Source organism: Carex rostrata, chromosome 8 (assembly GCF_964058835.1).
Source record: "Carex rostrata chromosome 8, lpCarRost1.2, whole genome shotgun sequence".
Lineage (NCBI taxonomy): Eukaryota > Viridiplantae > Streptophyta > Magnoliopsida > Poales > Cyperaceae > Carex > Carex rostrata.
This window is the reverse complement of record NC_135925.1, coordinates 11,412,941-11,440,213: the sequence shown is the minus strand read 5'-3', so window position 1 is coordinate 11,440,213 and position 27,273 is coordinate 11,412,941. Positions and strand designations below refer to the sequence as shown.

At 33.6% G+C, this 27,273-nt stretch overlaps 3 protein-coding genes across 4 annotated transcripts; all 3 read left to right on the top strand.

Moving 5' to 3' along the window:
- Nucleotides 1-359: 359 nt before the first annotated feature.
- LOC144558156 (farnesyl pyrophosphate synthase-like) lies at nt 360-8,723 on the top strand. Its single transcript, XM_078306904.1, has 12 exons — nt 360-558; nt 5,765-5,789; nt 5,870-5,982; nt 6,376-6,462; nt 6,630-6,746; nt 6,839-6,927; nt 7,038-7,089; nt 7,216-7,311; nt 7,419-7,463; nt 7,548-7,637; nt 8,131-8,202; nt 8,309-8,723. The coding sequence occupies exons 1-12, from the start codon at nt 439-441 to the stop codon at nt 8,435-8,437; spliced, it is 1,035 nt and encodes a 344-aa protein (XP_078163030.1). The 5' UTR covers nt 360-438; the 3' UTR covers nt 8,438-8,723.
- Nucleotides 8,724-11,427: 2,704 nt separating this feature from the next.
- LOC144558277 (farnesyl pyrophosphate synthase 1-like) lies at nt 11,428-14,655 on the top strand. 2 transcript variants are annotated; one of them, XM_078307085.1, is made up of 12 exons: nt 11,428-11,741; nt 12,154-12,178; nt 12,365-12,480; nt 12,576-12,662; nt 12,772-12,888; nt 12,976-13,064; nt 13,162-13,213; nt 13,331-13,426; nt 13,521-13,565; nt 13,659-13,748; nt 13,828-13,899; nt 14,294-14,655. In XM_078307085.1, exons 1-12 carry the CDS (start codon nt 11,613-11,615, stop codon nt 14,420-14,422), a joined length of 1,047 nt encoding a protein of 348 aa, XP_078163211.1. In that variant the 5' UTR covers nt 11,428-11,612; the 3' UTR covers nt 14,423-14,655. The 2 variants fall into 2 exon arrangements, with proteins under 2 accessions (XP_078163211.1, XP_078163212.1); XM_078307086.1 differs by lacking the exon at nt 13,659-13,748 and having other exon boundaries at nt 11,440-11,741.
- Nucleotides 14,656-17,314: 2,659 nt separating this feature from the next.
- Nucleotides 17,315-24,666, top strand: LOC144558364 (C2 and GRAM domain-containing protein At1g03370-like). The gene is made up of 9 exons (XM_078307199.1): nt 17,315-17,809; nt 18,515-19,879; nt 20,589-20,771; nt 20,888-21,171; nt 21,397-21,513; nt 21,633-21,883; nt 22,469-22,637; nt 23,184-23,459; nt 24,041-24,666. Exons 1-9 carry the CDS (start codon nt 17,464-17,466, stop codon nt 24,245-24,247), a joined length of 3,198 nt encoding a protein of 1,065 aa, XP_078163325.1. The 5' UTR covers nt 17,315-17,463; the 3' UTR covers nt 24,248-24,666.
- The last annotated feature ends 2,607 nt before the right edge of the window (nt 24,667-27,273 follow it).

Below are 27,273 nucleotides of genomic sequence, written 5' to 3'. Positions count from 1 at the left end.
CCTCTTTATTTTATATATATTATCTTAGACCTAAACCAATAATTAAGAAACCAATAAAGCTCTCGCATCAATGCATGCACTGCAGCTCCGCATCTTGATAGTGAATTAATTCTGATCCAAACACCTCTAATTAGAGCCAATGCACCATTCCCCAATCACATAGGTCCCCATAACTTGGCATAAATGCGACATGGATGCACCTCCCAAAATCCAATGTATTTGGCCACAGCTAATCGGTTTCCAGCGTACTAGCATTTATTGATTACGAGTTTGTCAAGACTATTATATTATATGGAATCATGCTCATGTATATCTATATAATGTATGTATTGCCTTCATAGTGCAAGGCACCCCCACCCCCCCTTTCTCTCTACGTACTTCTCGTTCTCTATCTATCCTGTAAGGGAAGAAATATTTGTGAGCAATTTCTCGCTCCCAATGGATGAGTTAGGTCAAACTCGCTCGAGATTTCTAGCTATGTACGATCGCCTGAAGCACGAGATGATGCACGATGCTGACATCGAGTTCACTGATGAAATGCGACTACAGGTGGAAGAGGTATAAGAAAGAAAATAACAAAAAAAAAAAAAAAAAAAAAAAATATATATATAGAGATAGGCTAATATACAATCGATTGCACCACGCCTCTCGTGCAACCAAGTGGTTTTCCGATTTTTAAAGTCCAAATGATCGATCCGAACCGTTAGATGTGTTCTCCATATTAAAATCTGCTTGGAGACCAAATTTTACATTTTTTGGAATTTTTTTACTATTTATTAGCCACTTTGAAAATTGCTGATCCAACGGTGGCTTGCCAAACAGTAAAAATCAGAAGCTACCGTTGGATCAGCGATTTTCAAAGTGGCTTAATAAATAGTAAAAAAATTCCAAAAAATGTAAAATTTGGTCTCCAAGCAGATTTTAATATGGAGAACACATCTAACGGTTCGGATCGATCATTTGGACTTTAAAAATCGGAAAACCACTTGGTTGCACGAGAGGCGTGGTGCAATCGATTGTATATTAGCCTATCTCTATATATATATATATATAGATGGGCTATGGTGCATTGCAATGCATGAACCCCCTTATGCATTGCACTATAATCACGTATTTAAAGTCCAAATGACCGATCCGAACCGTTAGATGTTTAATCCATATTGAAATGTGCTTGGAGACCAAATTTTATATTTTTTGGAATTTTTTTACTATTTATTAAGCATTTTTGAAAATTGCTGTTTTGCTGTGAACAGTAAAAAACAGTAAAATTTTCTGGACCATCAGATCAGCGACTTTAAAAATTGCTTAATAAATAGTAAAAAAATTCCAAAAAATGTAAAATTTGGTCCCCAAGCACATATTAATATGAAGAACAAGATGAACGGTTCGGATTGATCGTTTGGACTTTAAATCCATAATTTATAGTGCAATGCACAAAATGGTTCATGCATTGCAATGCACCATAGCCCATCTCTCTCTCTCTCTCTCTCTCTCTCTCTCTCTCTCTATATATATATATATATATACTTCTTCTTCTGTTATCTTTTTCCATGCATGCATAATTAATCATGTTATATATACTCTACGTACGTACCTCGATCTTTCTCATGTAGACATTTCTTAAGTTTCTAGTGTTTAATTAGTATTATGTAACTACATTCATTTTATGTAATAGAATCACTGCATAATTGGATATATAACTACTCATCTTTACGAATTATTACAAAGTAAATATTTACATCCCTTTCCTTAACAATTATTATTTATTTTTTTAACGATGCAATATGATTGCCTTCAAAATGCTAGCTTAACCATGTATGATAAGTTATTTATTTTTTATCAGGACAAATTGACAATGGAAATGATGAGTCGTTGTCTGAGTTAGTACTTAATTAAACCAAAGAGAAATCTTGGAATTTTCAAATATACGTATCTTATTGTTCCTATGTCAGATCCCAAATCAAGTTTTCAATTTATGTACATGAAATTCAAGCAAATGAAATTAATGGAACAATGACTCCATACATGCAAACAAGTAATTAATTCAAATTCAAGCATTTGGACATTTGGCTATACTAGCCTACTATCATACATATATATATATACACGTCTTATTTATAATGCTCGATACTTCATCAGATATAATTATAAATAATATTGCTTAACCTAAGTTAAAGTCACATGCAGATGTATCTTTCATCATTTAGATAGAATGTGGAGTGAGTCTATGGTACTATGCATATTACGATTTGTTACCGTGCTACGGCTCTATATTTGAGTTTTCAAATCCTAACGGTCGATCCGAACCGTTCAACCTGTTCTCCATATTAATATGTGTTTGGAGACCAAATTTTACATTTTTTGAAATTTTTTTACTATTTTTTTAGATTTATTGAAAATCACTGTTTTTGGATGGTCCAGAATTTTCAGATCAAGTGATTTTCTAAATATCTAAAAAAATAGTAAAAAATTTTCAAAAAATGTAAAATTTGGTCTCCAAACACATTTTAATATGGAGAACAAGATGAACGGTTCGGATCGACCGTTAGAATTTGAAAACTCGAATATAGAGCCGTAGCACGGTAACAACCCGTGATATGCATAGTACCATAGACTCACTCTAGAATGTGCATTAAGTTAAAGTCAATTTGAAATTTGATCATGATCATAAATTAAAATATTGTTAAAATTCAATGGTAGAAATTAAATTGATTACTTGAAGGTTGAACTACTTAATTTTAAGTTGGTAAAAAAAATAATATACCGTTGAGTTATATAATAATGAATGTATCTATAGAGAACCAATCTTTGGTCTAGTGGCAAAGGCAATGCTCTTTGTGTGGGAGGTCGCATGTTTGAAACTCGAAAGAGACAATCCTTTATGGATATTAATTAAATAGTTGGGTGGCTTTGACTTCCAACCTTTCCTTAAAAAATCTATAATTTTATATTTAGTTTGAAAAAATATATAATTGAAGATATTAAATGAATATACATAAAAGTTGAACGTATACTAAAATTGTCCTTATATTCAATAAAAAATTTACTGTGGAAACTCACAAACTTATGCATAGAATAACAAAATTTAATATGCAAAAAAAGAAGTTAATGTTGAGGAGGGATCATGAAAATTCTTATTTTGAAAATATTGACTATATATGGATTTTGAGAAATATCAAATATATTTGAAAATTGAAAAGTATATTTATAGATATGTTATTGGCTGTCTCACAAATAATTTCATACAATTTAAATATTGTTTGATAAATGTCTCAACTTTCAAGAATCGTTAACTTCGGACTGTTAATATTTTAAGTTATTTAATGTATGGTGAATTGTACGTTAAATCTCATCATTTTTTGTACACATCATATGTAAATATATATAGATCATGTCTATAATCTTGGATTATAAATTTGGTCTTTATTTATAAAACTGTGAAAATTATTAAAATAAATCATTGTTAAATTATTCTCACTTTAATATTGTATAATGGACCACACCGTGATCAAGAAAACCCAATTTTCAACTGTAGCAATATCTTCGCCATGCATACCTTCAAATCGCATAACACGACACGTACCTCAAATAAATGCACCTCCAACTCGATCGAGTCGATGTAATCATTTTCCAACCTAACAATTGCTAGAAGATTGGAATAATAATATCATGAAAACATAACAACAAACTGGTCCCCAGTTTAAAGCTCAGGTACCTTGGCTTTCTCAAATATCTATGAAAGAGCATTACTCTTGGAAATGTCATATCATGTTGGGTTACAAAAAAAATGTTTTTCAAGAATTACCAAAGTGGTCTATATATCTAGATCTACATAATTTTAAAAATAATAAAATCTAGATAAACTGGGTACCAGAACTGGTAATTAAATATGTACCATTTAGTATTAATGTTCAATTACCTGATCTCTTTAATTTGTTCTCAAAACATAAGCAAAAGTGAGAACTTTTATGTTGTTAATCTTCTTTTTTTGTTCTTAAAGAAAAGTGTTTCTAATAAATTGAGCAAAATTGAAATTTTGTTACCTTTGTCTACCTTTTTTCTTTTTGTCTTTATTCAAATATTAATCACCATCATAATCAATTTGCTAATTTATGTTTTAATAAATTTTTCGGTTATTGAATAACAAGTTTACAAGAAAAAAAATCTCGGTATGAAATTATAACTAATAAGTATTTTTTATTATTTAATTCCTTTTATATTGATATATATCATGCATTTTAGAAAAAAAATATAATATTTGACAATAGTTTTCACAGTAGAACCGATGGAAGAGCATTTATTTTAGCGCATTTATTTAATCATTTTAATGTATGCTCATGAGTTCACTCATAAAAACTCCATCCCACTCCCACATAATCCATAAGAAGTACAACCGAACATATTCTTAGTAACAACATGACAAGGTGGCAATACCTCTTTTTTTCATACCTCATCAGACCTCATATTTTATATCTTTGTTTTCAAACTCCAAAATATCGATCTGAATCACTCAATATAATATTCATTCTAAAATATGCCCAAGGATGAAATTTTATAATTTTAAAAACTTTTTTACTATTTTTTAAGATGGATACAAAATCACCGTTTTTGGACCATTTAAAAATAATGATTTTCTATCCATCTTAAAAAATAGTAATTTCTTTTCAAAAATTATAAAATTTCATTCTCAAGTATATTTTAGTATGAATATCATGTTGAGCAGTTCGGATCGACAGTTTGAACTATAAAAATAAAAATATAAAATAAAAAATATAATGAATAATGAAAGATCCGAGTTATTGTAACCTCCTCTTCCAATATTTATCTACTCATCAAAATAAGGAACATGGTTCAGATTTCATGAAAGTGAGAACATGAAATTTCTTGTTAAAACAAAGTACACCTTATGTGGTATAAAGCGAGCCTAGTAGCCTAGGCTAGTACTGTTCTCCATGTTATCCACCTGAATAGGGGAATGAAATCTTGAGAAAAGGAGGACCCTCCTATTCTCCAATCCGAACAGTTTAAAATCGATCAAACGGCTTCAATTACATCTGATTTATCATTTATGTTTTGAGATTCGTGTCATGTTAAAAAGAAATTGAAGCCGTTTGATTAATGTTGAATGGTTTGGATTGGAGAATAGGAGGGTCCTCCTTTTCTCAAGAAAAAGAGCAGATTGGCTTCCCTGAATAGGAAGTAATGACCACATGGAATTAGAGTGCGTATCCTCTGAGATATCTCAACTTTTGCGTGACCGACGTGTCCGGTGCCTATTTGGGGGTGATGTAGGGGGTCAGTATTATGTGTGCTTTGAGATTCGTGCTGAACGTAGTTAAACGGTTGGGATATTACATAAAGTCACGCAAAGTTTGAGATATCTCAGAGGATACGAATTCCATGGAATTAATGGAACAATGTCTCCGTATAAGGACAAGGTGGCCAATAAATATTTGTCGTTGACAGTCAACCGGTAAAAAAATTCCTCTTTTCCTCTTGCTCTTGCTCTTGCTCTTGTTATTTTTTCTTTCTTTGCGGAGGTGACCTTAATTTACCTATTTACCTACCTGCTTAAATGAGGTCAATTAAGGCCTAGTATGCTCTTGGTCCATTTAAGCCCAATTTATTTATAATGACCAGCCCATGATTAAAAGCCCAATTTAAGGGCCACTAGTTTGAATCTGACTCATCTGAGTATCTCAGCCCATTTAACTATATCACCCCTGCCTTTTTTTTTTTCCCCTCCTTTTTACCTCCTTGACAGATACTGGACTACAACGTACCAAGAGGTGAGGCTTATATCCTTCTCATGCTTTTGAATCAGATTAGAAACATTATTTGATGAGGTGCATTTTCATTCATTCAAAAGGGAAGTTGAATCGTGGATTAGCGGTGATACTTACATACCAGACATTGAAAGGAGATGAGCTTAGTGAGGAGGAGTTCTTCCTTGCCAGTGTGCTTGGCTGGTGCCTTGAGTGGGTAATTTTTTTTTTTTTCTCATTAAAGAAGAATTTGTATTCTTGTTGATGTACCAGTCGTTGCTCGGCTTCGGTTCAAGGTCTGTTCTACCACACTACTGCTTTTCTCAGCATGAAAAGTGAGACTCTGTTCTTTCCATCCAGTTCAGCTGATCTAAATCTAACGGACCTATCTTGACCAGGCCTGAAAAAAAAATTTGCTATAAGATATCAATGGTGTGAATCTCTTCAGTTCGTTTTTGACCGGAGGGACTGGATGAAAAAACAGGGTCCAACTTTTACAAGATAAGAGAAAGAAACATATAAGAATGCATTTTTTGAGAAAACAACAGGGGTGAAGCCCCTATTTCATATAAGAATGCATTTACTGAATGTTTTTTCTAAATGTCTCCAGCTTCAGGCATGTTTGCTAGTTCTTGATGATATCATGGACAATTCGCAAACTAGAAGAGGCCGCACTTGCTGGTACAGGCAACCAAAGGTGGTCTAATTATTCAGTTTCCTGACAATTCCAATTTTTTTTTATTATTTTTCTGATGTCTGAATTCTGATAACTTGTATATGAATATATCAAATATATGGTTCTTAACATATAATTAATGCATGCATATTGAATGTTCTTGATTCGGCAATCAATCTTTTTTGTAGGTTGGCCTCAATGCAATAAATCATGGGATTTTGCTTAAAACCCACACTCATAGAATCGTCAAGAGATATTTCAGAGAAAAGCCCTATTATCTCGAACTAACAGAATTATGTGATGAGGTACCTCGTAGATCTTTGTTTTTTTTAATTTTTTTTATCATAATTGTAACAATTAATCTTACTTCTTTTGGTAATAAACTTCTACGTGCCAGGTTGGGTATCAGACGTCTTTGGGCCAAATGCTAGACCTCGTAATTACAAACGAAGGAAAAAAGGATCTCGCTAAGTATACCATGCAAGCGTGAGTTTCTTAATAGTCAGAAATGTTAATTTTAAAGAAGGGCACATGAACTGAATCCTTTTTATTTTATATTACAAACATGACTTTATTTATTTTCTTTTATTATGCAGATATCGCCGTATTGTCATTTATAAGACATCATATTACTCATTTTACCTTCCAGTAAGTTATCATTTTGCCAATCTTTTTTTTTTTTTTTTAAATAGTCATATATGTCATATTTTACCTTGCCATGCATGGGGAACAAGAACAACTAATGGTACCCTTCTAACTATGTTATGATTTCAGGTTGCATGCGCATTACTTTTGTCTGGTGTAGAGTTAGAGAAATACAAAGGCATAAAGGAGATACTTGTCGAAATGGGCGTATATTTTCAAGTACAGGTAATAAAATCTCCTTTAATTTATCAGCAAAAGTATCTTCCTTAGTTTTTATTTATATTTTAAATTAAATTATTTTGATTCCTTCCCTTGATTTGAAACAATTTTAGGATGATTACCTTGATTGTTTTGGTGATCCTGAGGTGGCCGGTAAGGTAAGTGATAATCTTGATTTTGTGTGAGTGTTGTTGTTTTTATTGTCTTTTTAGAGTTGTAATTTGGTATTTAATTAACGGCAGATAGGGACAGATATAGAGGATTACAAGTGCTCTTGGCTTATAGTACAAGCACTTAAGCTAGCAGATGATGATAAAAAACAAATACTATATGTAAGTCTAAATATACACTTTTTTACTCAATTTAGTTTGAGTAGAACTAGGGTGTTCTTAATTAAATTCACCAAGGCAAGTCTAAAACCTATCGAATCGGTTTCAAATGACGAATCTGAACCGTTAAATCCGCCTACCTTACAATACGAGTGATGTCTCTACATATGAAAATTTAAAAAATTCGAACTATTAAAATTAGAAAGTTAATAAATTAATTTTAATACATTTATTTTTTGAAGCTTTTTTTATCACTTGACTTTATGCAAAATTAATTTCAAAATTAATTTTTTTTTACATGTAGACGCATCACTCGTAAGGTAGGCGGTTTCAATGATTCAGATTCGTCGTTTGAAACCGATTCGATGAGTTTTAGATTTGAGTTCACCAAGATTCTTGGTGAACTTAAGAACACCCTAGTTCTACTCATTTAATTTACAACTTTATAATCCTGGGGTAACTGTTCGCGCTATTATATATCTCTCTGAATCTTCAGGAGAACTATGGAAAATCAGATCCAACTAGTGTGGCAAAAGTAAAGAATGTGTATCGAGAGCTTGATATTCAGGTACCTCTGTCAGTACTTTTCCTACTGAATGATAATTTTTTTTTATACTATCATTTAGTTTGACAAATTATTTTACTTTTTAATTACATGATTCTCCACCAAAAAGGGCTTATTTTCGAAGTATGAAGCAGAAAGCTACGAGAATCTGCTGTTAGCAATAGAAGCACAGTCGAGTTCAGCTATGCAAGAGATATTGAAGGCTTTACTAGAAAAGATTTATCAAAGGAAGAAGTAGACCTTCACATAATACTCGTTGTATTGGTACTATGATATGCTGGTACATACAATGGCGTCTATATATATTCTCATATAAAAATTGCATATGTAGTATTTTATATAAGTTACGGTATATACGGCTATGGTCAGCTGCTGAGTGCATGAGAAAACTATTCCTCAGTGCTATAATACTAGAATGTGGCTTTGCGTAGCTTGTCTTTTATCTGCATTCTTGTTTTGTAAACTCATACACAGAAATATTCTCTTCCCAAAAAATTTGTACCTAGTATGTATCACACTGCCAATCATTTTTCATTGTAGATGTAGTTATTATTTGCTAAATTTTTACTTTTGACTCAGTTTTAATGGATTAATGTAACAGTTGTGCTAAATTTCAAGCCAAAATCAACAAGAGTAAAGAATGGAAATCATGTACAGGCGAAAAAACTTCTCATCCTAAGAGCCAAAATTATTGTGCTAAATTTTCATATACTCAACTCATTTCAAGTATCCAAAACCTTTTTTGTAACATCAATTACTCCTCTTCAGTATAAATTAAAATTTTAATAGCAGTGCAATACAATTACACACTAAAAAGAGAGGGTAAATTCAAGAGATATTAATCAAAATAAAATTTGAAATTTCAAAAATTGGCAGGGGAAAAAAAAGAAAAAGGGTTCCAGGACAAGAAAAAAGTGTCGCCCTTTGATGGAGCAAGTTGTTTTTTTGTCACACTTAAATGCAGGATCGATCCGGTGGAAAAATAATTGTAATGAAATTAGTAGAAAAAAAAATAAAAAAAAGATTTAGGAAATAGCATTTTTTTTTATCTCATAAAGAGTTCATGGACAAGAATTTTTATCTTTGGAGACCAAATTTTATATACATTTATTTATTTATTTTTACTATTTTTTAAAATAGATAAAAAAAATAATGATTTTGGACATTTGAACTCTAAAAAGAATAGTGCGAAGGAGATTTTTATTACATTTTAGATTATCGATAAATTAATTGATCTCTAGATCATTAATGTACTTTTTTTTTTATGGGCCGAAGATTAATTTTTTTTTTTTGCAGAGAGGTCCGTTCTCGGTAGGGCTGCACAAAATGTTCATAGTACGTGATTCGAAAAAAAAAGTTCGCAATTAATTCGATTTGAAATTAGATCATTCTAAAACAAATTAAATCAGTTCGATTTGATTTGAATCTTATTTAAAATCAAACTCAAACTAGATATAATTCGTTCAAAATTAATTCACGAACTATTTAGGGTTGAATCTCAAATAATGCAACTAATGGATTCAACCATCAATCCTATATCGGAGTTCAAAATTGTTAATATAATGATAACTTATAATAAGAAAATGTTTTAACAGCGTAATAAGTTAACAATGAAATAAGTTTCATTTGACTAGATTCATGCCGTGATTTTAATCAATTAAACAGCGTAAAAGGTAAGGGAATCTTGAGCTAACTCATAATCCATCAGTGTGAATTCGTGAAAGGTAAAATGAAATCATGTGAATTTTGTTCCGCGAGAAGAAAACTAATGCATAAACTACCGGTATAACTAGGGCTACCAAAAAAATTTGTAGTTCGTAATTCGATTGATTTCGATTCGAAAAATTTGTAGTTCGCAATTAATTCGATTCGAAATTAGTTCCTTCTGAAACAAATCGAACCAATTCTGTTCGAATATTATTCAAACTCAAACGCAAACCGGAGTTAGTCCCACTCGGTTTGATGAATTCGTATCCTCGGAGATATCTCAAACTTTGAGTGACTTTATGCAAAATCCCAACCATTTAAATACGTTCTACACGAATCTCAAAGTACACATAATACTGACCCTCACGAATTCGTATCCTCTCCGGTATTGCAGAGGATCACCCTCACTTTATGGTTTGAGATTCGGGTCGCATTGGGGGGCATTATTTTTGTGCTTTGAGATTCGTGCCAAGTTAAAAAGAACGGTTCAAATCTAGTAATTGTAAAAGATTCCCTTATCAGGTATTGGAGAGGATGTGAATTCCTACATCACTCCCGAATAGGCACCGGACACGTCGGATACGCACTCCGGTTTGATTCGCTTGCAGCCCTAGTTCTCCGTTCCGTATCCGTTGCAACATAGACCGTTTAATTGTGCTGACTGGCGGACCCGCACGTCTTTATTACGCCAGGACACCACTCTCTACCCACTTGTCAGTGGATTGTGATAGGAAAGTTCCTGTTACAGAGGACAGTTCAGATTTAGGCGACCGACTCTTCTCCGGGTCCGGATTCCATGAACTAACACAAATTTTTTATAAGATCTGGACCGTCCAATCAGAAATCGGGATAATTGGGTTCGAGGTGGAATGCACTTGACCTTTTAATATTCGTGCCAAAACAGGTTTAACGGTCTGGATCTAAACTTAAACTTTGAGGTACCAGAGGTGATATGAATTCCTCCTTTTTCCCGCGACCAAACCAAAGACTCGATCGGAGAAAAAAAACAAAAAAGCCCAAACCTGCATCGATGCTCATGGTGGACCCCCTGGAAGCACGGAAATAAATCTGCTGTGATTCTAAAGGGATCGCAGGACCCTGTGATTCCAAATCCAGCCTTTCACTTTTTGGAATCCACAAATCTCAACAACATTTATTTTTTATACACGAATCTTCAGACAGATAAATGGATGGATTTGAAATAACAGGATCCTGCGATCCCTTTAGAATCACAGCAGATTTATTTCCCTGGAAGTACTGACTAGTGACTACTGAACACCTCGTGGAATTCGTATCCTCTGCATTAACTCAAAAGAGAATATTTTGAGTTAATACATCTTGACCATCTGATTGGCTTTAAGATCCGTGTGAATTAGATCCTCACAAATATTAAAGATCCCTGTGTTAAAATCAGACGGTCAGATTGTCCCGTTTAAAATCAAACGGCCAAGATGCATTAACTGAAAAGATCTCCTTTTGTGTTAATGTAGAGGATACGTGTTCCACCTCAACGTGCTTCCCATCCCGAATTAACATTTCTTTAATAGTTGATTACTTGATTTAATCCAATTATACTCCTCTCTTTACTTTATTCCTTTTCTCCGGCTGATCTCCATCCTGCAATTAAGCCATCTCCTTTGCAACTTCTCGAATCACTATATTTTCTTCTTCTTCTTCTCCTTTACCCTGTACCTAATTAGTTGATCATGACTTCTGAATTGGAATTGGACGAGGCTCGAGCGAGGTTTCTAGGTTTGTATGATCGCTTGAAGAATGAGCTGCTCCAAGATCCTGTGTTCGATCTCATGGACGAGGCTCGGCGCTATGTTGAACAGGTGCTGTTCCTTTAATAATCCTGTTTTCTTTTAATGTTTAAATTTTCAAGTCGTGGTTTGTCCAAATTAATTGGTTTGAAGTATTAGCCTTCGTTGTGGCAGTGTAGAAGGAATTCGCATCCTCTGAGATATCTCATATTTTGCGTGACTTTTTGGGAAATCACAACCGTTAAAGTACGTTCTGCACGAATCACAAAGTTCAAATAGTACTGCCCCCCTGCGCTACCCCGAATAGGCACCAGACACGTCGGTCACTCAAAATATGAGATATCTCAGAGGATACCCCCTCGTGTAGAAGGACCTTATGTATTAATTTAGTTTTCTGGATGCGCATTTTTTGCGCAGTTTTGTCTGTCAACTATTTTTCTGTTTCTTAGTGATTTGATCACTTACTATATTTTTTGTTCTACAGATGCTGGACTACAATATACGTGGAGGTGCATCTCAATTTATCCTTATGTCCTAGTTTCCTTATATAATTGAATGCTTTTGTGCTTTTACTTCTCCATATTTCTAATGGGCTTGAGTTGCAGAACTACTGTTTATATTCTATTAAGTTGTTGATGCTCAAGAAAAATGAATGTACAATTTTACTCAAAACCCTTCTCAATTTCATGAAAAAGGGAAGTTGAACCGAGGATTTTCTGTCATCCAAACTTACAAATTGTTGAAAGATGGAGAAGATTTGAGTGAGGAAGAGTTCTTTCTTGCAGGTGTTCTTGGTTGGTCAATCGAATGGGTAAGTTAAATTTCAGAATTATTTTTGTGAGATTCAAAAAGTTTAGAAAACAAAATGTAAACATGTATATTAGTTGTTTGATAAAATTGGTGCAGCTTCAAGCATGCCTACTGGTACTTGATGATATTATGGACAACTCCACTACCAGGCGGGGTCAGCTTTGCTGGTACAAACTTCCCAAGGTTTTCAAATTTTCTTTTTATTTTGTAATTTTATTCTCAGTGCTCATTGTTGATGATATAACTTCGCAAAAAAAAAAGGTTCCGATTCATATTTAGTCACTCATCTTAGGTTGGTTCACGTGCAATAAATGATGGGGTTTTCATTAAAGGTTCAATTCATAAGATGGTCAAGAGATACTTCAGAGAAAAACCTTATTATGTGGATCTCCTTGAATTGAGTGATGAGGTAGTGATTGATTTTTTTTAATTATCATTTTTATTTATCTAAATTCAAACATTAATGGTCTGATTGGTTATGTTTTCATTTTATCAGATAGCACTGCAAACTTCTTTTGGTCAGATGCTTGATTTAGTCTCTTCTCATGAAAGTGAAAGGGATCTTTCCAAATACAACATTCCTGCGTATGTGAAATATACCAGAAATTTTAATAAACCCCTTTTAGTTCACCAAATTCTTTTGGATATTTGATGGACAGTTGTAGTTTATCTTTTATTGCAGATATCGCCGGATTGTTCAATATAAAACATCATATTATTCATTTTACCTTCCTGTAAGTTTTCATCTCTTTTGTTTACTTCCAGGTATCATTTACAAGTTCATTCGGCAGCTATGATGCAAATTTAGATAGCATGTTTGGATTATTTTTTTAATTTTTTTATGATACCAGATTGCTTGTGCTTTGCTCTTACATGGAGAAAAACTTGAGAATTTTACTGATGTAAAAAACATACTTATAGAAATGGGTATATTCTTTCAAATACAGGTACTTTGTTTTCTCTTGGTTGCAATTCTTGTGTGCATTGGAAATTCTATCTTTGATTCAGTTGTTGATTTGATTAAAAAGTGCTGCTTTATAGGATGATTTTCTGGATTGCTTTGGTGATCCTGAAGTGACTGGTAAGGTATTGCCATCTCTATGTACCTAGATGTGAAAGTTCAAAATATTGAAACTTAATAAATTGGTATGCTGTAACTGAATGAACATCTATCCACAGATTGGTACAGATATAGAAGATCATAAATGCACCTGGCTAATTGTACAAGCCCTTGAACATGCTAATGATGATCAGTTGAAAATACTATATGTAAGCCTCCCTTTCACCTTACAAATAAAAGATAAATATTTAAAATTAAAAATACATTCATTAATATTTAACCTATCAGGGCAACTATGGAAAGGCTGACCCAGAGTACATAACACAAGTGAAGAATGTGTACATAGAACTTGATCTTGAGGTATGATAGCACTGTATATAAGTCAGTATTTTTGCCTTGGTACATGAGTTATAGCTTGTTTCCTCGTACCATTAGTATGTGGCTGAACTGGTTGAAAATCCTTGATTTGGATTTTATTTCCTTTCCAAGATGATTGCACATATATGGATTTGTTTTACAGAAACTGCACGAATAATTGTTGGAGAACTGCATACACCCATTCCAGTACACTAGTCACTTGTACAAAATAAAGCAGTTATTGTAGTTGTCTTTACGCACCAAGTTTCTCTTATATTTACTTTTTCTGATCCCTATGAGGTGATTCTGCAAAAGACCACCAATACAGTTGCTTCCTAAATATTAAAATATACATTTTTACTTCTTCTAAATTTGTTCTTATTTTCTTCTTTTTAAGAATGTATTTTTTGAGTATGAGCTCTCGAGTTATACGGATCTCCTGTCTTCAATAGAAGCTCTACCAAATCCAGCAGTGCAGGAGGTTTTGAAATCCTTGTTGAGAAAAATTTACGGAAGAAAGAGATAAACCTCTTGGAGTCCATTTTATCATATAAGCTACAAGATATACCAGTATTAATACTGTATTTTTTTTTTCTTTGTTTCCTTTTGATGTCACTTTTTTTGGAATGGCAGTACAAGCCAGTGTTGTAAATTTAGAAAGAACGGGTACCAAGAGAAATGAATGCTGTGTGCAGAAGTTACATAAAACTCGATTTCTTTTATAAACCATAATTAAGAAAATTGATTTTACCATGATTACTTTTTTTTTTACAAAAACAACAAACACCGAATTGGCTGTTCAAAAATGGGTTTGATGGGCTTTATATGTTTTTAATAAAGGGTAAAATGGGTATTTTAAAATTTTACAATGAGTTTTAATATAAAATACAATAAAATTGGCAAATTTGTGAGTTTTTGAAGTTTAGAGGGGAAATAAGTAATTTCAAACTTTAGAGGGGGAAATACATAATTTTGAAGTTTTTGAGGGGTATACGTGAAATTCCCCCAATAATAAATGCATTTTATAGTTATGGTCATTTAGAGAGCATGAGCGCGTCATCGACGTTTTGACAATGAAACATCGATGCACTTTTGCCGTCGTTAAGTCGGGCATAAAGCATTGGTGCGTTATCGGTGTTTTTGCACTGAAGCGTTTTTTTTTACTTTAAACAACCATAACTTTGGCTAGGAAAGTCAGATTTGCACGTATAATCCCAATTCGAAAAGGGGGGGGGGGGGATGAGACGGATGTGGATTTTGCTCAGGGGAGCATCCCCGGGCACCTGATGGAATCAGAATTGCAAAAGAACATCGTTTAGTACTTCAAAAATTTAGTTTAAGTTTTCTATCAACGGTAGACATACAACGACCGGTATTTTGTTTAGTGTAATTTAGGTTATGGTAATGTAATTATTAATTGTAGAATTTTTTTAGTTTGCATGTAGAGTAATTTAGCTTTTTACATGTAGTATAAATTAATTGTTGAATGATTTTTTTTAAGTGTAATTTAAGTTTATGTAGTGTAACTATTAATTGTAGAATTATTTAGTTTGCAAGTAATTTAACTCTTTGCATATTAATCAATTGTTGAATGATTTAATTTTTTTAGTGTAATTCAGATTTTTGTAGTGTAATTGTAGAATAATGTAGAGTAATAGAATGAATGTTAATATTTAATTGGGTTTGCATGTCATGTATGTCAATATTTAATTGGATTTGCATGTTAATATTTTTTTGGAGAGAGAAGAAAGGTATTTTAAAAAAAAAAATGGGACCGAAATTCCAATTCGGTTCCAGCTGAAAAAACACTGGGGACCAAATTGGCATTTCGGTTCCAAAAAAATTCGCATTTACACGAATGGCCACACCAAACGGTGTGAAAATGTGTGAAATAACTAGAGACCGAACATGCTATTCGGTCCTAAAAAAATGTTGGACCGAATAACTAATTTGGTCTTTGCTGTTTTTGTAGAAAAAAAGAAGTAATAATGTTGATTTATTAAAAACAATTTGTTTTAATTATGGTTTATAAAAAAATTCCATAAAACTCTTCTTGTCTTCTTGGTATTTAAAAAGATAGTAAATTTTAGTAATTTTTTTTCACGACCTTTGATGCATGCCAGTACCGCTGACCATACTCAGAAATAAATGTTCATATAATAACAAAACGACAAAAGCAAGCAGATTGAGAGAGATTTTCTTCTTCTATCCCTCCTGAGGGATTCAAATCTGTTACTTTTCTTGAGAAAAGGAGCATTTTTCTATTATTCCATCTGAGCCGTTGAAAATCGATCATACGGCTTCAGTTACATCTAATTTGTTATAATATATTATATTGATATAAAAAAAAGTAATTAAAGCCATATGATCCATTTTAAATGGTACGGATGAAGGAATAGGATGGTGCTCATTTTCTTAAGAATAGAAGCAAATTTGAATCTCCTTCTGAGTGTAGTCAGCGGTATTGACATCCTATACATAGTAATTTTGAACAGAATGAAACTATTAAGTTAAAATTTTGGACGGAAAAATATAAAGTAATTTGATTAGAAGAAATGACAAAGTTAAGTGATTAGAAAAATACAAATCAAATTTGACAATTAACAAAATTTAGTGTTCTTCAACGAAATTTAACCTTAAAAATAAATTAAAAAATCTGGAAGTTTCTTTTATATTTAGTTATTTAATAAAGTATCTTTTGTCGTTTTCAAAATGATAGACACTTGTTATACTAGATGTACACGTAAGAATTCTTATTCTTATTTTTTTGAAAACAGGGCATCAGATGCCCATTTTAGATTTACCCAGATAATATTCTTACATTGTTCTAGTGACATCCACCGAACTCCTAAGAATTATTATATGAACAATTGTTTGTTAAGTATAAATAAAATGTGTAGGATGCAGAACATGAGGTAAAAAATAATAAACAAAATTAGACTCTTATAAATCTAGCACAAGATAACACTCATTTTTGTTAATTTTCTAATCTTAATATCTTATATATATGACTAAATTTTATACGAAGCAAAAGGCCAGTAAATCAATTTGAAGAAAAAATTATCTGTTCCGAGAAGGATCAAAACGGCATCAAATTTGGCATCAGTATTCTCGATCGTCTTTCCTAAAATAATTTTGTTTTTTTTTTTTGTCATTCTAAAAGAACTTGAATAAGCTTGCACGTTTAAATCATACCAATTCAAAGTCAACCATCCAACGGGAACTTCTATCCACATCTAGATATGTAAAGCAGTTTTAAGATTTAATTAGTCATTATTCAATTCAAGAATAAAATGTGAGCTTGGTTATCTTATCGGGTGACTTGGTAATGATTGATCATAATACGAAAATGAAAATTAATTCATTATTGATCAATTCTTTCTCCATATTTGCATAGTACAAGACCTCGCGCGCCTTTGACCTTCTCCCACCCATTTTTTCTTATTCTAATCTCATCCCTTCCACACAGACTGTTGACCCGGCAGATATCTTGAAACCATTTTAAGAAACAACTTTCATTTTCTTTTGACATTTGTTTGATTTTTTCCCTTCTCACTCTCAATCAAAATGAGGTTGTTAGTTCACATAATTGAGGCACGAAACCTCCTCGCAAAAGATTCAAATGGATTCAGTGACCCTTATGTAGTGCTACAGCTCGGGAACCAGAAGTTCAGAACTAAAGTGGTAGATATGAGCTTGAATCCTACTTGGGACGAGAAGTTCTCTTTTGAGGTGAGAGATATTAGAGATGCGCTACGGTTAGCCGTCTATGATAAGGATCTGATTGGCAAGGATTTCTTGGGGAAGGTGAAGTTTCCATTGTCCGATTTAATGGATACTGGGGATCTCTCATTTGGTACCCAGTGGTACAAGCTCCAGCCAGAGAGCGAAAAGTCCAAGATCAAAGAATGCGGTACTGTAATCTTTGTATGTTCTATAAATTTTGTTCTTTATTTCTCTTGCATATATTTCTGCTTTTTCCAGATATCAGTAAGCGCAGAAAAAAAAAATTAAGAGAATGTGCTTTACAAAAGAGATTATCTGCGACGATGAAACAAATTGGGGCTGTTCGCCTGTTCCTGTTTCGTGAATCCATAGTTGACTTTCTAAAAGAATTGTCTCAATATGTACCAAGTGAGGTTGAATTAATATGAGGTTCTAGTTACTCCTGTATTGTTGTTACATTTGTCATATCTTATTCTGGTTATTGTTTTCAAAAGAATATTAATGTAAAATGTTTGGTAACATCTTTTCAAAAATAAAATTTCATCACATGAAGGATCTTGCTGCTTTCCATTTTTAGTGATTGCAACAATCTTAATATATTTTTTAATATTCCCGTTTCCAAAGACATTTTGGTATATAGTTATTAATTGGCTTGTTTGCTATTCTCCAAATTTAATGAACAATTCTGCATTATCCTAAATTATAAGATTTGCGGAGTTGACCTTTATTTTTTGAGGAAATAAATGTCAACTCCACAAACCTTTTTAGAGTCATACACAGCAACCTATGCGCATTGGCTTGCTTAATTACTCAATATAACTGTTTCATATTAGTTTTTGGGGGCTTATGAATTATTTTCTTCAACATTAAATTTGATACTATTTTCTAACAGGAGAAATACATGTGATGATCTCGATGGAGCGTGGGGAGCTACGGCACGCAATTTCAGAGCCATTACCAAGGCCTGATACACCAAAAAAGTCAGATACAGTACCCTCATCACTTTCTCGTACCATCTCCGACATTGAATCAATAGTATCAAAACAAGATTTTGATTCCAATTCAGTTTCAGAAACAATTAATGAAACAGTAGGCAGAGAACAAAGTCAAAATACCAGTAGTACTGACAATGCTGATGAAAAGCTGAATGATGAACCAACACTAGCCGGTAAACTTCGCAACATATTTACTGGAAAAGTCCCTGACATACCTTCAATACCTGAAACTCCACTTGCCGAAGCACTTAGAACACCATTTTCTGGAACCCCATTTGCTGGACCAGCAAAAACGCCTTTTAAAGAGCCTACACTTCTTGATGTACATCCAGAATTTTCAGAGACAGTGCCCTTGACAGATGCATCTCCATCCTTTGATGAATTGCTGAAATCTTTCGAATCACGGAACAAAAATGCTGAAATGCCATCAAATTTACCAGGAGGGGTTCTTCTTGATCAACATTACATTGCTACACCCAGTGAATTGAATTCAATTATTTTCTCACCAGGTTCAGACTTTTTGCAATTGTTATTTGAAATCCAAAAGACGACAAATTTTCAAGCAGAGATGTGGAAAATCGAAAATGAGGGACAATTCTTGAAAAGAGGTGTATCTTACGTAATGCCCCCAAGTACAATGGTGAAAGCTGTCAAGGCAATGGATGAACAAAATTATCTAAAAGCAGATGGCAATTCATTTTGTATCCTGTCAAGTGTTAGCACGCCAGATCTGCCAGCAGTAGGTGGCTGCTTCAAAACAGAAGTGTTATTTTGCATAACATCAGGTCCCGACCTACCAACTCAAGAGAAAACTAGTCGTCTGGTTATTTCATGGAGGATAAATTTTATTCAAAGCACCATATTGAAGGGTAGAATAGAGAGTGGTGCGAGGCAAGGCCTGAAGGAGAGCTATGCAAAGTTTGCAGATTTGTTATCACAAAAAGTCAAACCAGCAGACTTAAGAGAGCCAGGAACAGAAAAGGACCAACTCCTAGCAGATCTACAAGCCGAACGAGTATCCATCAGGAAGCTAGTTATGATGTATTTTGGCAATTTCACAGTGGTTTCATATGTTTTAGTGCTGTTATCTGTGCTTTTACATTTGATGGTTGTTAAGGAGAGTGAGAGACAGGGTTTAGAGTTTAGTTGGTTGGATATGCCAGATTCCATTTGTGAAATTGCTATAGGAGGGCTTTTGGTTCTGCAGGGACAACAGGTGCTTAACAAGGTCAGACGTTTTGTTCAGGCAAGGCGACAACAAGGTATTGAACAACCACTTTTTCTGTATTTCCCCAATAATGTTTAGCAGTTAGCAGTGGAAGTGGTAAGCTAGTGAGTGGGCTTTGATTTGAGTTTGATCTCGGGTCATTTCGGTTAGGTCATTTTCAGGTTTGAGGTCATTAAAATTTAGGTTGTTTCAGGTCGTCCTGGTTGGAACATTTTCATAATTGGATCTCATATCAGAGATGTTCAAGTTTCAGGTTGTCTATCATCTCACCAGTATAGATCTTAGAGTTGGTGTTTCCATTCTCCATGTAGATTAATAACCGACAAGATTAAGCAGGTTGAGATGTCACATCACACTGGTCAAATTGATGTTTTGCATCTTAGCTCTTGTTTGGGACAGCTTGGGTTTAGTTCAGTGCGGGTTTGGGTCTAGTTGGATTCAGCTCACTCATGTTACTAGATGAGTTGGAGTTGAGGTCATAACAGATCCCAGGTCATCAACTTACCAAAAGCAAATTAGAATTGGTCAGATTTGACTTAAGGTCAGTTTGGCAGGTTTTCGAGCAATCCAGATATGCTGGATCCTTTTACCATCTAATCTCATGAAAAAATGCTTTCAGCCTGATGTTAAATGTCATGTCAATTGACAAATGCAAAATAAAAGAGCATTAGATCCTTTAGACCATGCTAATAACATATTATAACATTTGTACTTCTTTTTTTCTATTCTTCAAATGCACTTAGGTGGTGATCATGGAGTGAAGGCACAAGGAGATGGGTGGCTGCTTACTGTCGCTCTAATAGAGGGACACAAACTCGCAGCTGTTGATTTAACTGGTTCTTCTGATCCATACGTGGTTTTCTCATGCAATGGCATGATGAAAACCAGTTCCATCAAGTTTCAAACCCTTGCACCTCAATGGAATGGTATGATCATATTCACCATTTCCCTAATTTGTAGGTCAATTCTACACCAACTAATTTGTAATTGGTAAGCATGTTTAACTGAACTAAAATTTGCTTAAATATCCCCAACTTTCCAGAAATATTTGAATATGATGCCATGTTGGACCCGCCATCAGTGTTAAGAATAGATGTTTATGATTTCGACGGTCCATTCGATGAAATTACCTCTCTTGGTTATGCCGAGATAAACTTTGTCAAGTCAAACCTGTCTGATCTGGCAGACGTGTGGGTCCCACTCCAAGGGAACTTAGCCAAGTCTTGCGAATCTAAGCTGCACCTCAGAATTTTTCTGAACAACTCAAAGGGGACTGAACTTGTCTCAGAGTACCTTAAAGTAATGGAGAAAGAAGTTGGCCATAAGGTAAATACATATTAATATTAGACATCTTTTGTATTATTGCAGTATTATGATATCAACCAGCATCTATGTTACTTTAATCAGATAAGCATTAATGAACAATACTTGATTTCTTTCAGTTTATCTGCCAAGCATATGTATGTATCCCAACTGTGAAAAGTATTACCTAAATAAGTTGTTCTTGTAAGAAGTCTAAATTTATCTGACTTCTGCTTAATTTGTATAAAGATACATATGAGGTCAGCTCAAGCTCATGCTGAGTTCCAGAAGATATTTCATTTGCCAGCAGAAGAATTTCTTATTAATGACTTCTCTTGCCAGTTGAAGCGCAAGATGTCACTTCAGGTTCCTCTTTTTCCTAAACGAAATAACCAACACACTATTGCTTATATTAAAATTTGTTCTCTTGTTATGGTATCATTCTTAGAACTAAAAGTTAATGTTTCCATCACTTCTTATGTTAGGGTCGTCTTTTCCTATCTCCAAGGATCATTGCATTCTACTCCAGCCTCTTTGGGCACAAAATAAAGTTTTATTTTCTCTGGGAAGATATAGAGGACATTCAAGTGATCTGCTCGACCCATGGATTCCAGTCTATTTTCGTAATTCTTCACAAAGGCAAGGGCTTGGATGCAAAACATGGATCCAAATCAACAGAAAATGGGAAGCTCAAGTTTCACTTCCAGAATTTTGTTTCATTTACCGTTGCAAAAAGGTAACGACATACCTAGCGATTCATCATAACTAATTGAATTCAAATTTGATTGCTTCTCACTTCACAAGGAACAGCTAGTTCCGGACTCCATGTAGCTGCTGCTAGAATAATCTTGTTACCTTTACAAGTGCTCTTCATTTTACTCATTATTATTTTTACACAACTTTTAGTGGAAACAAGAACAGATCGTTACATTAGTAGTGAGCAGCATTTTAAGCATTAATGAATTGGAATGTAATACAAACCCAACTGTATTGCATGTTGCATAAATGATACCAGTCACAATTTCATAGAAATAAAAGAAGAATAAAAATGGTTATGCTCGTATACAATTTTTTGGAAGTGCACTGGTAAAAGAAATTAAAGATATTCAAACAAGTAATAAAAAAATATAACCCTCAAATACTAATACAAGAAAATAAAATCTAAAATAGGGAAACAATTCTAAGTATTAATAACAAGGTATTAAAACGAAGAAACAAGTGGTACACTACCAGTTCAGTTGGTACATAACCAGCACAGTACCTTGGAAATCAAAATCACTAAAATAGAATAACTATTATCCCATTGTTTGGTTGAATTCAGGACAATAGTGGCACTATGGAAGGCAAGGTCATTCACACCAGAACAGAAGCTACAGATAGCAGCAGAAGAATCTGGAGACAGAAACCTCAACCATGAGGATAGTGGCCAATTTTTAGGTTTAGAGGATGCCAAAAAAACAGAAATTTTTTCTTCGGTCCTTCAATTTGATGTAAGTATTTTCTTTTCTCCTTTTTTTGTTCTTCTATTAAAATTTTCCTTGTTTATCCTTGTAAGGATCAGAGTGTGTAGTTTTCCAGGTAGAGTAATATAATTGTAAGTTTAGTGTACCAGTGCTGTACCGGTACAGTAAGAACAGCATATACAAACAACAGTTCTAGTACAGAAAGAACTAGCATTATTCTACTTCCTACACTAAAGATTTGAACTAAAAAAAACTTGATACTGAGCATAATCTGTAATGATAGTACTTATATAGGAGTAACTGGTACTAAACCTGGTAGATGCCCAATTGAGATTAATTAGACTGTATTGTTTTCTTTGATAAATTTTGGTGGAAGTTTGGAAGAACAATGCACGGCTTCTTTGCAATTAAAGAATTCCATTGAAAAATCAAAATGGCATGCATTTAAATTATACTAGTCAATTTTGCTCGTAAAACGGTAGCATAAGGAATAATAGTGTGGTGTTCTGTCCTTATTATTAATCATGTATTGGATTACTCACCCGTGCACATTGTTCTTCCATTTATTACTAGATAAACTCACTGATGGTGGCATTTGACGGTGGTCCACTTGAGCTGAGAGTGATGGAGGCAGTGGGGTGCATTGAGTACACACCCACTGAATGGGAATCGGTGCGGTCAGACACATATCAGCGGCAGACACACTACAAATGTGGAAAGAGTTTGTCAGCATGTGGCGGGGCTGCGAGCAGCACTCAGCAGAAGATTCCTCTTGGGGATGGTAAAAAGGGATGGATCATTGATGAGGTGATGGAGCTCCAAGGGGTCCTGCTCGGTGATTACTATAATGTATGTATGTTTGTATACACTTGCCTTTGAAATATATACAATACATTGGTGTACTTAAAATAGCCATGGTGAACAAGAAGATAACGAACTGTGACACAATGGATAAGTAAAAGAAAGTCCCCAACAAATTTAAGAAAGAAAACAAGGTAATATTAAATTGGGCGTCATAGAATCTACTCATTGCTACCAAAGTGAACGCTTGGTGTGGATTTGTCCAGGGGGTGGGGCAAGAAAATAACAAATTGAACTTAAATAGCTAATTGAGTACTAGGTAAAAAATAATGCTTTAATTTCTTATTTTCTAGTTACCAATCAGAATTCAAAAAAATTACTATAATTTTAACCATAAATTTAACACTAATTACAAATCAAAATAGAGTGCAAAATTGATCCGAACCTATAGATTTCCACTAAATTTCAAAATCCAAGGAGGCACTTGGATCCGACCCTGAGTTACATAATGCATATATAGTACTGGTTTTTTTTCATTGGGTGTCATAGAATATACTCATTGATGTTAATCCTGTAATTTTAGTTTTGGTTGGTGATCAGCTGACCTTTTTTTAATTTTTCTTGAACAGATTCATACAAGGTACCAAATTGAAGACCTGTCTCCAAAACAGAAGGCGTGCAACGTACAAGTATCTCTCGGCGTTGCATGGCAAAAGAGCACCAGACACCAGAAGCGAGTCACAAAGAATGTAATTTCTAATGCAACGAAACTGATCCAAAAAACTTTTGGTCAGATCGAAAAGGAGCTTGCATCACCAAGTAGTAGGCTTGGTTGATCTGGAAGCTGAACCGCTGCAACAAAAAAGGGAAGAGGCAAAGGAATAATGGGTCAACACCCCTCAAAGTTTCTGATTTGGACAATCACAGCCGTCCCTACTTTTTTTTTTTTTTGAAAGAAATCACAGTCGTCCTTTTTTTTTTCTTTTGAAAGAAACCACAAACCACAGTCGTCTAATCTCATCAATGTCCGCATCCTAAAACTTCTGATATCCGAATCACGTCCTGCTTCGTGTTTCATTGGTTTAAAATGTACAAACCATTCATATATCTTCTCTTTATTAATTATATTGAAACCATCTCGTTTGGTTTTATAATTTGTATCATCTTTCATTTATTTGTATTAGAATAATGAATATATTTTTTCTGAAGAAAAGGCAAAAGCCCACTGTATTAATATTTAGAGAACATTAGAATATGAATTTTGATTAATCAATCGTCACTTTTACGAAAATGAAATCTCCGGTCGAGGTATTTTTTCCAATGGTTGAATAAATTATGATAGAAATATTTTTCAAGATATAATAGACCAAGGTAAATTTTTTTTTTATAAAGACACCACTCGTAAATAAAGTACACCAATAATAAAGAGGTATGCTGACAACTCTTCGGAGAAAATTCATAGAAACTTGTATAATTTACCTTGTTATACTACCACCTCTTTTGTAAACTCATATCTTCCATGACTTAATGTTGTCTCACATTTTTATTTTCAATCTTGTTTCACATTTTTATTTTATTTTTAGTTCACATAGTCGATTCAAAACGGTTTAACCTAATCTCTATAGTAAAATGTATTTGAAGACAGAATTGTATACTTTTTTTGTATTTTTTTATTATTTGTTTATAGAGATATAAAATAAAGGATTATGATAATTGTTCCGCACTATCCCTACATCATAATTATTATAATTGTCTGGGTACCACAAAAATGAATTTTTTCTCTAAAATATTAATAGCTATCCACGGAATTATTTATACCTTTAAGGTTGTGCTCCATAAACGTAGCGCAGAGAGGAAGAGAAAGGAAGATGAAGGAAGAGCCCGATCGCAGTTCTCTCGCTACAGTAAAATCTACACCCCAATTTGGAGCAAGGTCGCGATGTGAGCAGCCGCATTTTTCTCCTCTTCCCCTGTGTTGCTATTCATACCCTTTAATGAAGGGGTCTCTATCCCTCTCTGGTGAATAATTTTCACATAAATAATTGTCTCTTCAACTATATGGGGGGCCACTCAAACTGCAGGGGGGGGGGGCATACGCGTTTTTAGATGTTGTTTCATTTTTCTCTTCGTTCAATCTTGTTAACATTTCTAATGATATATGATAAATTTTGCAAATCTAAAACCATAAACGTCTTCTATGCAATTTTATCTTTCAAATGAGTTCCATAATTACGTACTTTCGAACTCATCGTCATACAAGCATTTATACCTCGTCGTGCAAGTATTGATACCTATACTTACAAGTATTTTTTACATATGATATTGGTTGACATATGAAAGTATTAATATTAAGTATTACAAGTATTTATACCTATGTATTGAAGTATTATACCTATATGGTCAACTATTTTTGTTAGATAAAGGTTGATGTAGGGATGATTGGGGAAAGTTGATGCGGGGACCATTGAGGGACTGAAAAAAGAGATAGTCATATCAAGTTACGCATGCAAGTATTAATATCTTAGTTTAAAAATATTAATTTCTTATCTTCCAATTATTTATACCTTTAGAACAAGTGTGGAGACTGAAAAAGGGGACCATATAATATAATTTTCCTCTAATGTTGCTGCGGGGACAGAGGGGACATGCGTGTGGAGATGAATATAAATATTCTAAAATAAATGATCCAGAATGTTATAAAAAAATAGTGATTTTATATCTACCTATAAAAATATAAAAAAATTCAAAAAAATATAGAATTGGTCTACAAGCATTTTTTAATATGGAGATTCTGTTGAGCAGTTGGATCGACTGTTTGAATATTAAAAATGAAAATAAAAATATGAGGCATGAAAGACATAAAGTATTTAAACTCTACTCGTGAATATTGTATATAAGTTTAATATGTATAAGATTCGTATAGTAAAATTGTAATAATTGTGAGGAAATTCGAAGCATATTTACGAAAATGAAATCTCTGGTCATTTTTACGAAAATGGTAAGAATATGAATTTTGATTAATCAATCGTCACTTTTACGAAAATGAAATCCCCCGGTCGAGGCATTTTTCCAATAGTTGAATAAATTATGATAGAGATATAATAGACCAAGGTAAAAGAAATTTTTTATAAAGACACCACTCGTAAATAAAGTACATAAATAATAAAGAGGCATGGTGACAACTCTAATAGTGCCATCAGATTGATAGAGAAGATGTTAGTTGCAACTTAAATACGATACTCTAGTTAAAGGTATTTAAAAACTCTAGTAAAGTCGTCGTATGGTGATATAAGAGGGTAGTTGCAAATCTAATACAACACTCTAATTGAAAGTCTTTACAACACTTGTCAGATAGATAGAGCAGAAGATAGTTGCAAACCTATTACAACACTCCAATTGAAGATCTTTGCAGCACTCTTGTAGTGTCTCCATATGACAAGAGAAGATGGTAGTTGAAACCATAATACAACACTCCAATTGAAAGTGTTTGCACCACTCTAGTGGTGTCTCTATATGCAAGAGTAGGCAGTTGCAACCCTAATACAACACTACAATTCAATGTCTTTGCAGCACACTACTAGTGTCTCTAGATAGCAACAGAAGAGGATTGTTGTAACCCTAATACAACACTCCCACAGAAGGTCTTTGTTGCACTTTAGTAGTGTTTTCAGATGACAATAGAAGAGAGTAGTTGCAACCCTAATACAACACTCCAAATGAAGAACTTTGCATCACAATATTGTATTCAGATGACAAAATAATTGGGTGGACGCTACTCTAATACAACACTCCAATTGAAGGCCTTTACAGCACACTAGTAGTGTCTCCAGATGACAAGAGTAGAGGGCTAGTTCCAAACCAA

Bases quoted from the DNA above. Each gene is read 5' to 3' on its own strand.
- LOC144558156 (XM_078306904.1), top strand. From the start codon at position 439: ATGGATGAGTTAGGTCAAACTCGCTCGAGATTTCTAGCTATGTACGAT. The intron at 5,983-6,375 runs GTAATTTTTTTT...AAATGTCTCCAG, and splicing joins TTGGCTGGTGCCTTGAGTGG to CTTCAGGCATGTTTGCTAGT. The intron at 6,463-6,629 runs GTGGTCTAATTA...TCTTTTTTGTAG, and splicing joins GCTGGTACAGGCAACCAAAG to GTTGGCCTCAATGCAATAAA.
- LOC144558277 (XM_078307085.1), top strand. From the start codon at position 11,613: ATGACTTCTGAATTGGAATTGGACGAGGCTCGAGCGAGGTTTCTAGGT. The intron at 12,481-12,575 runs GTAAGTTAAATT...AAATTGGTGCAG, and splicing joins TTGGTTGGTCAATCGAATGG to CTTCAAGCATGCCTACTGGT. The intron at 13,427-13,520 runs GTACTTTGTTTT...GCTGCTTTATAG, and splicing joins GTATATTCTTTCAAATACAG to GATGATTTTCTGGATTGCTT.
- LOC144558364 (XM_078307199.1), top strand. From the start codon at position 17,464: ATGAGGTTGTTAGTTCACATAATTGAGGCACGAAACCTCCTCGCAAAA. The intron at 21,884-22,468 runs GTAACGACATAC...GGTTGAATTCAG, and splicing joins TCATTTACCGTTGCAAAAAG to GACAATAGTGGCACTATGGA. The intron at 22,638-23,183 runs GTAAGTATTTTC...ATTTATTACTAG, and splicing joins CTTCGGTCCTTCAATTTGAT to ATAAACTCACTGATGGTGGC.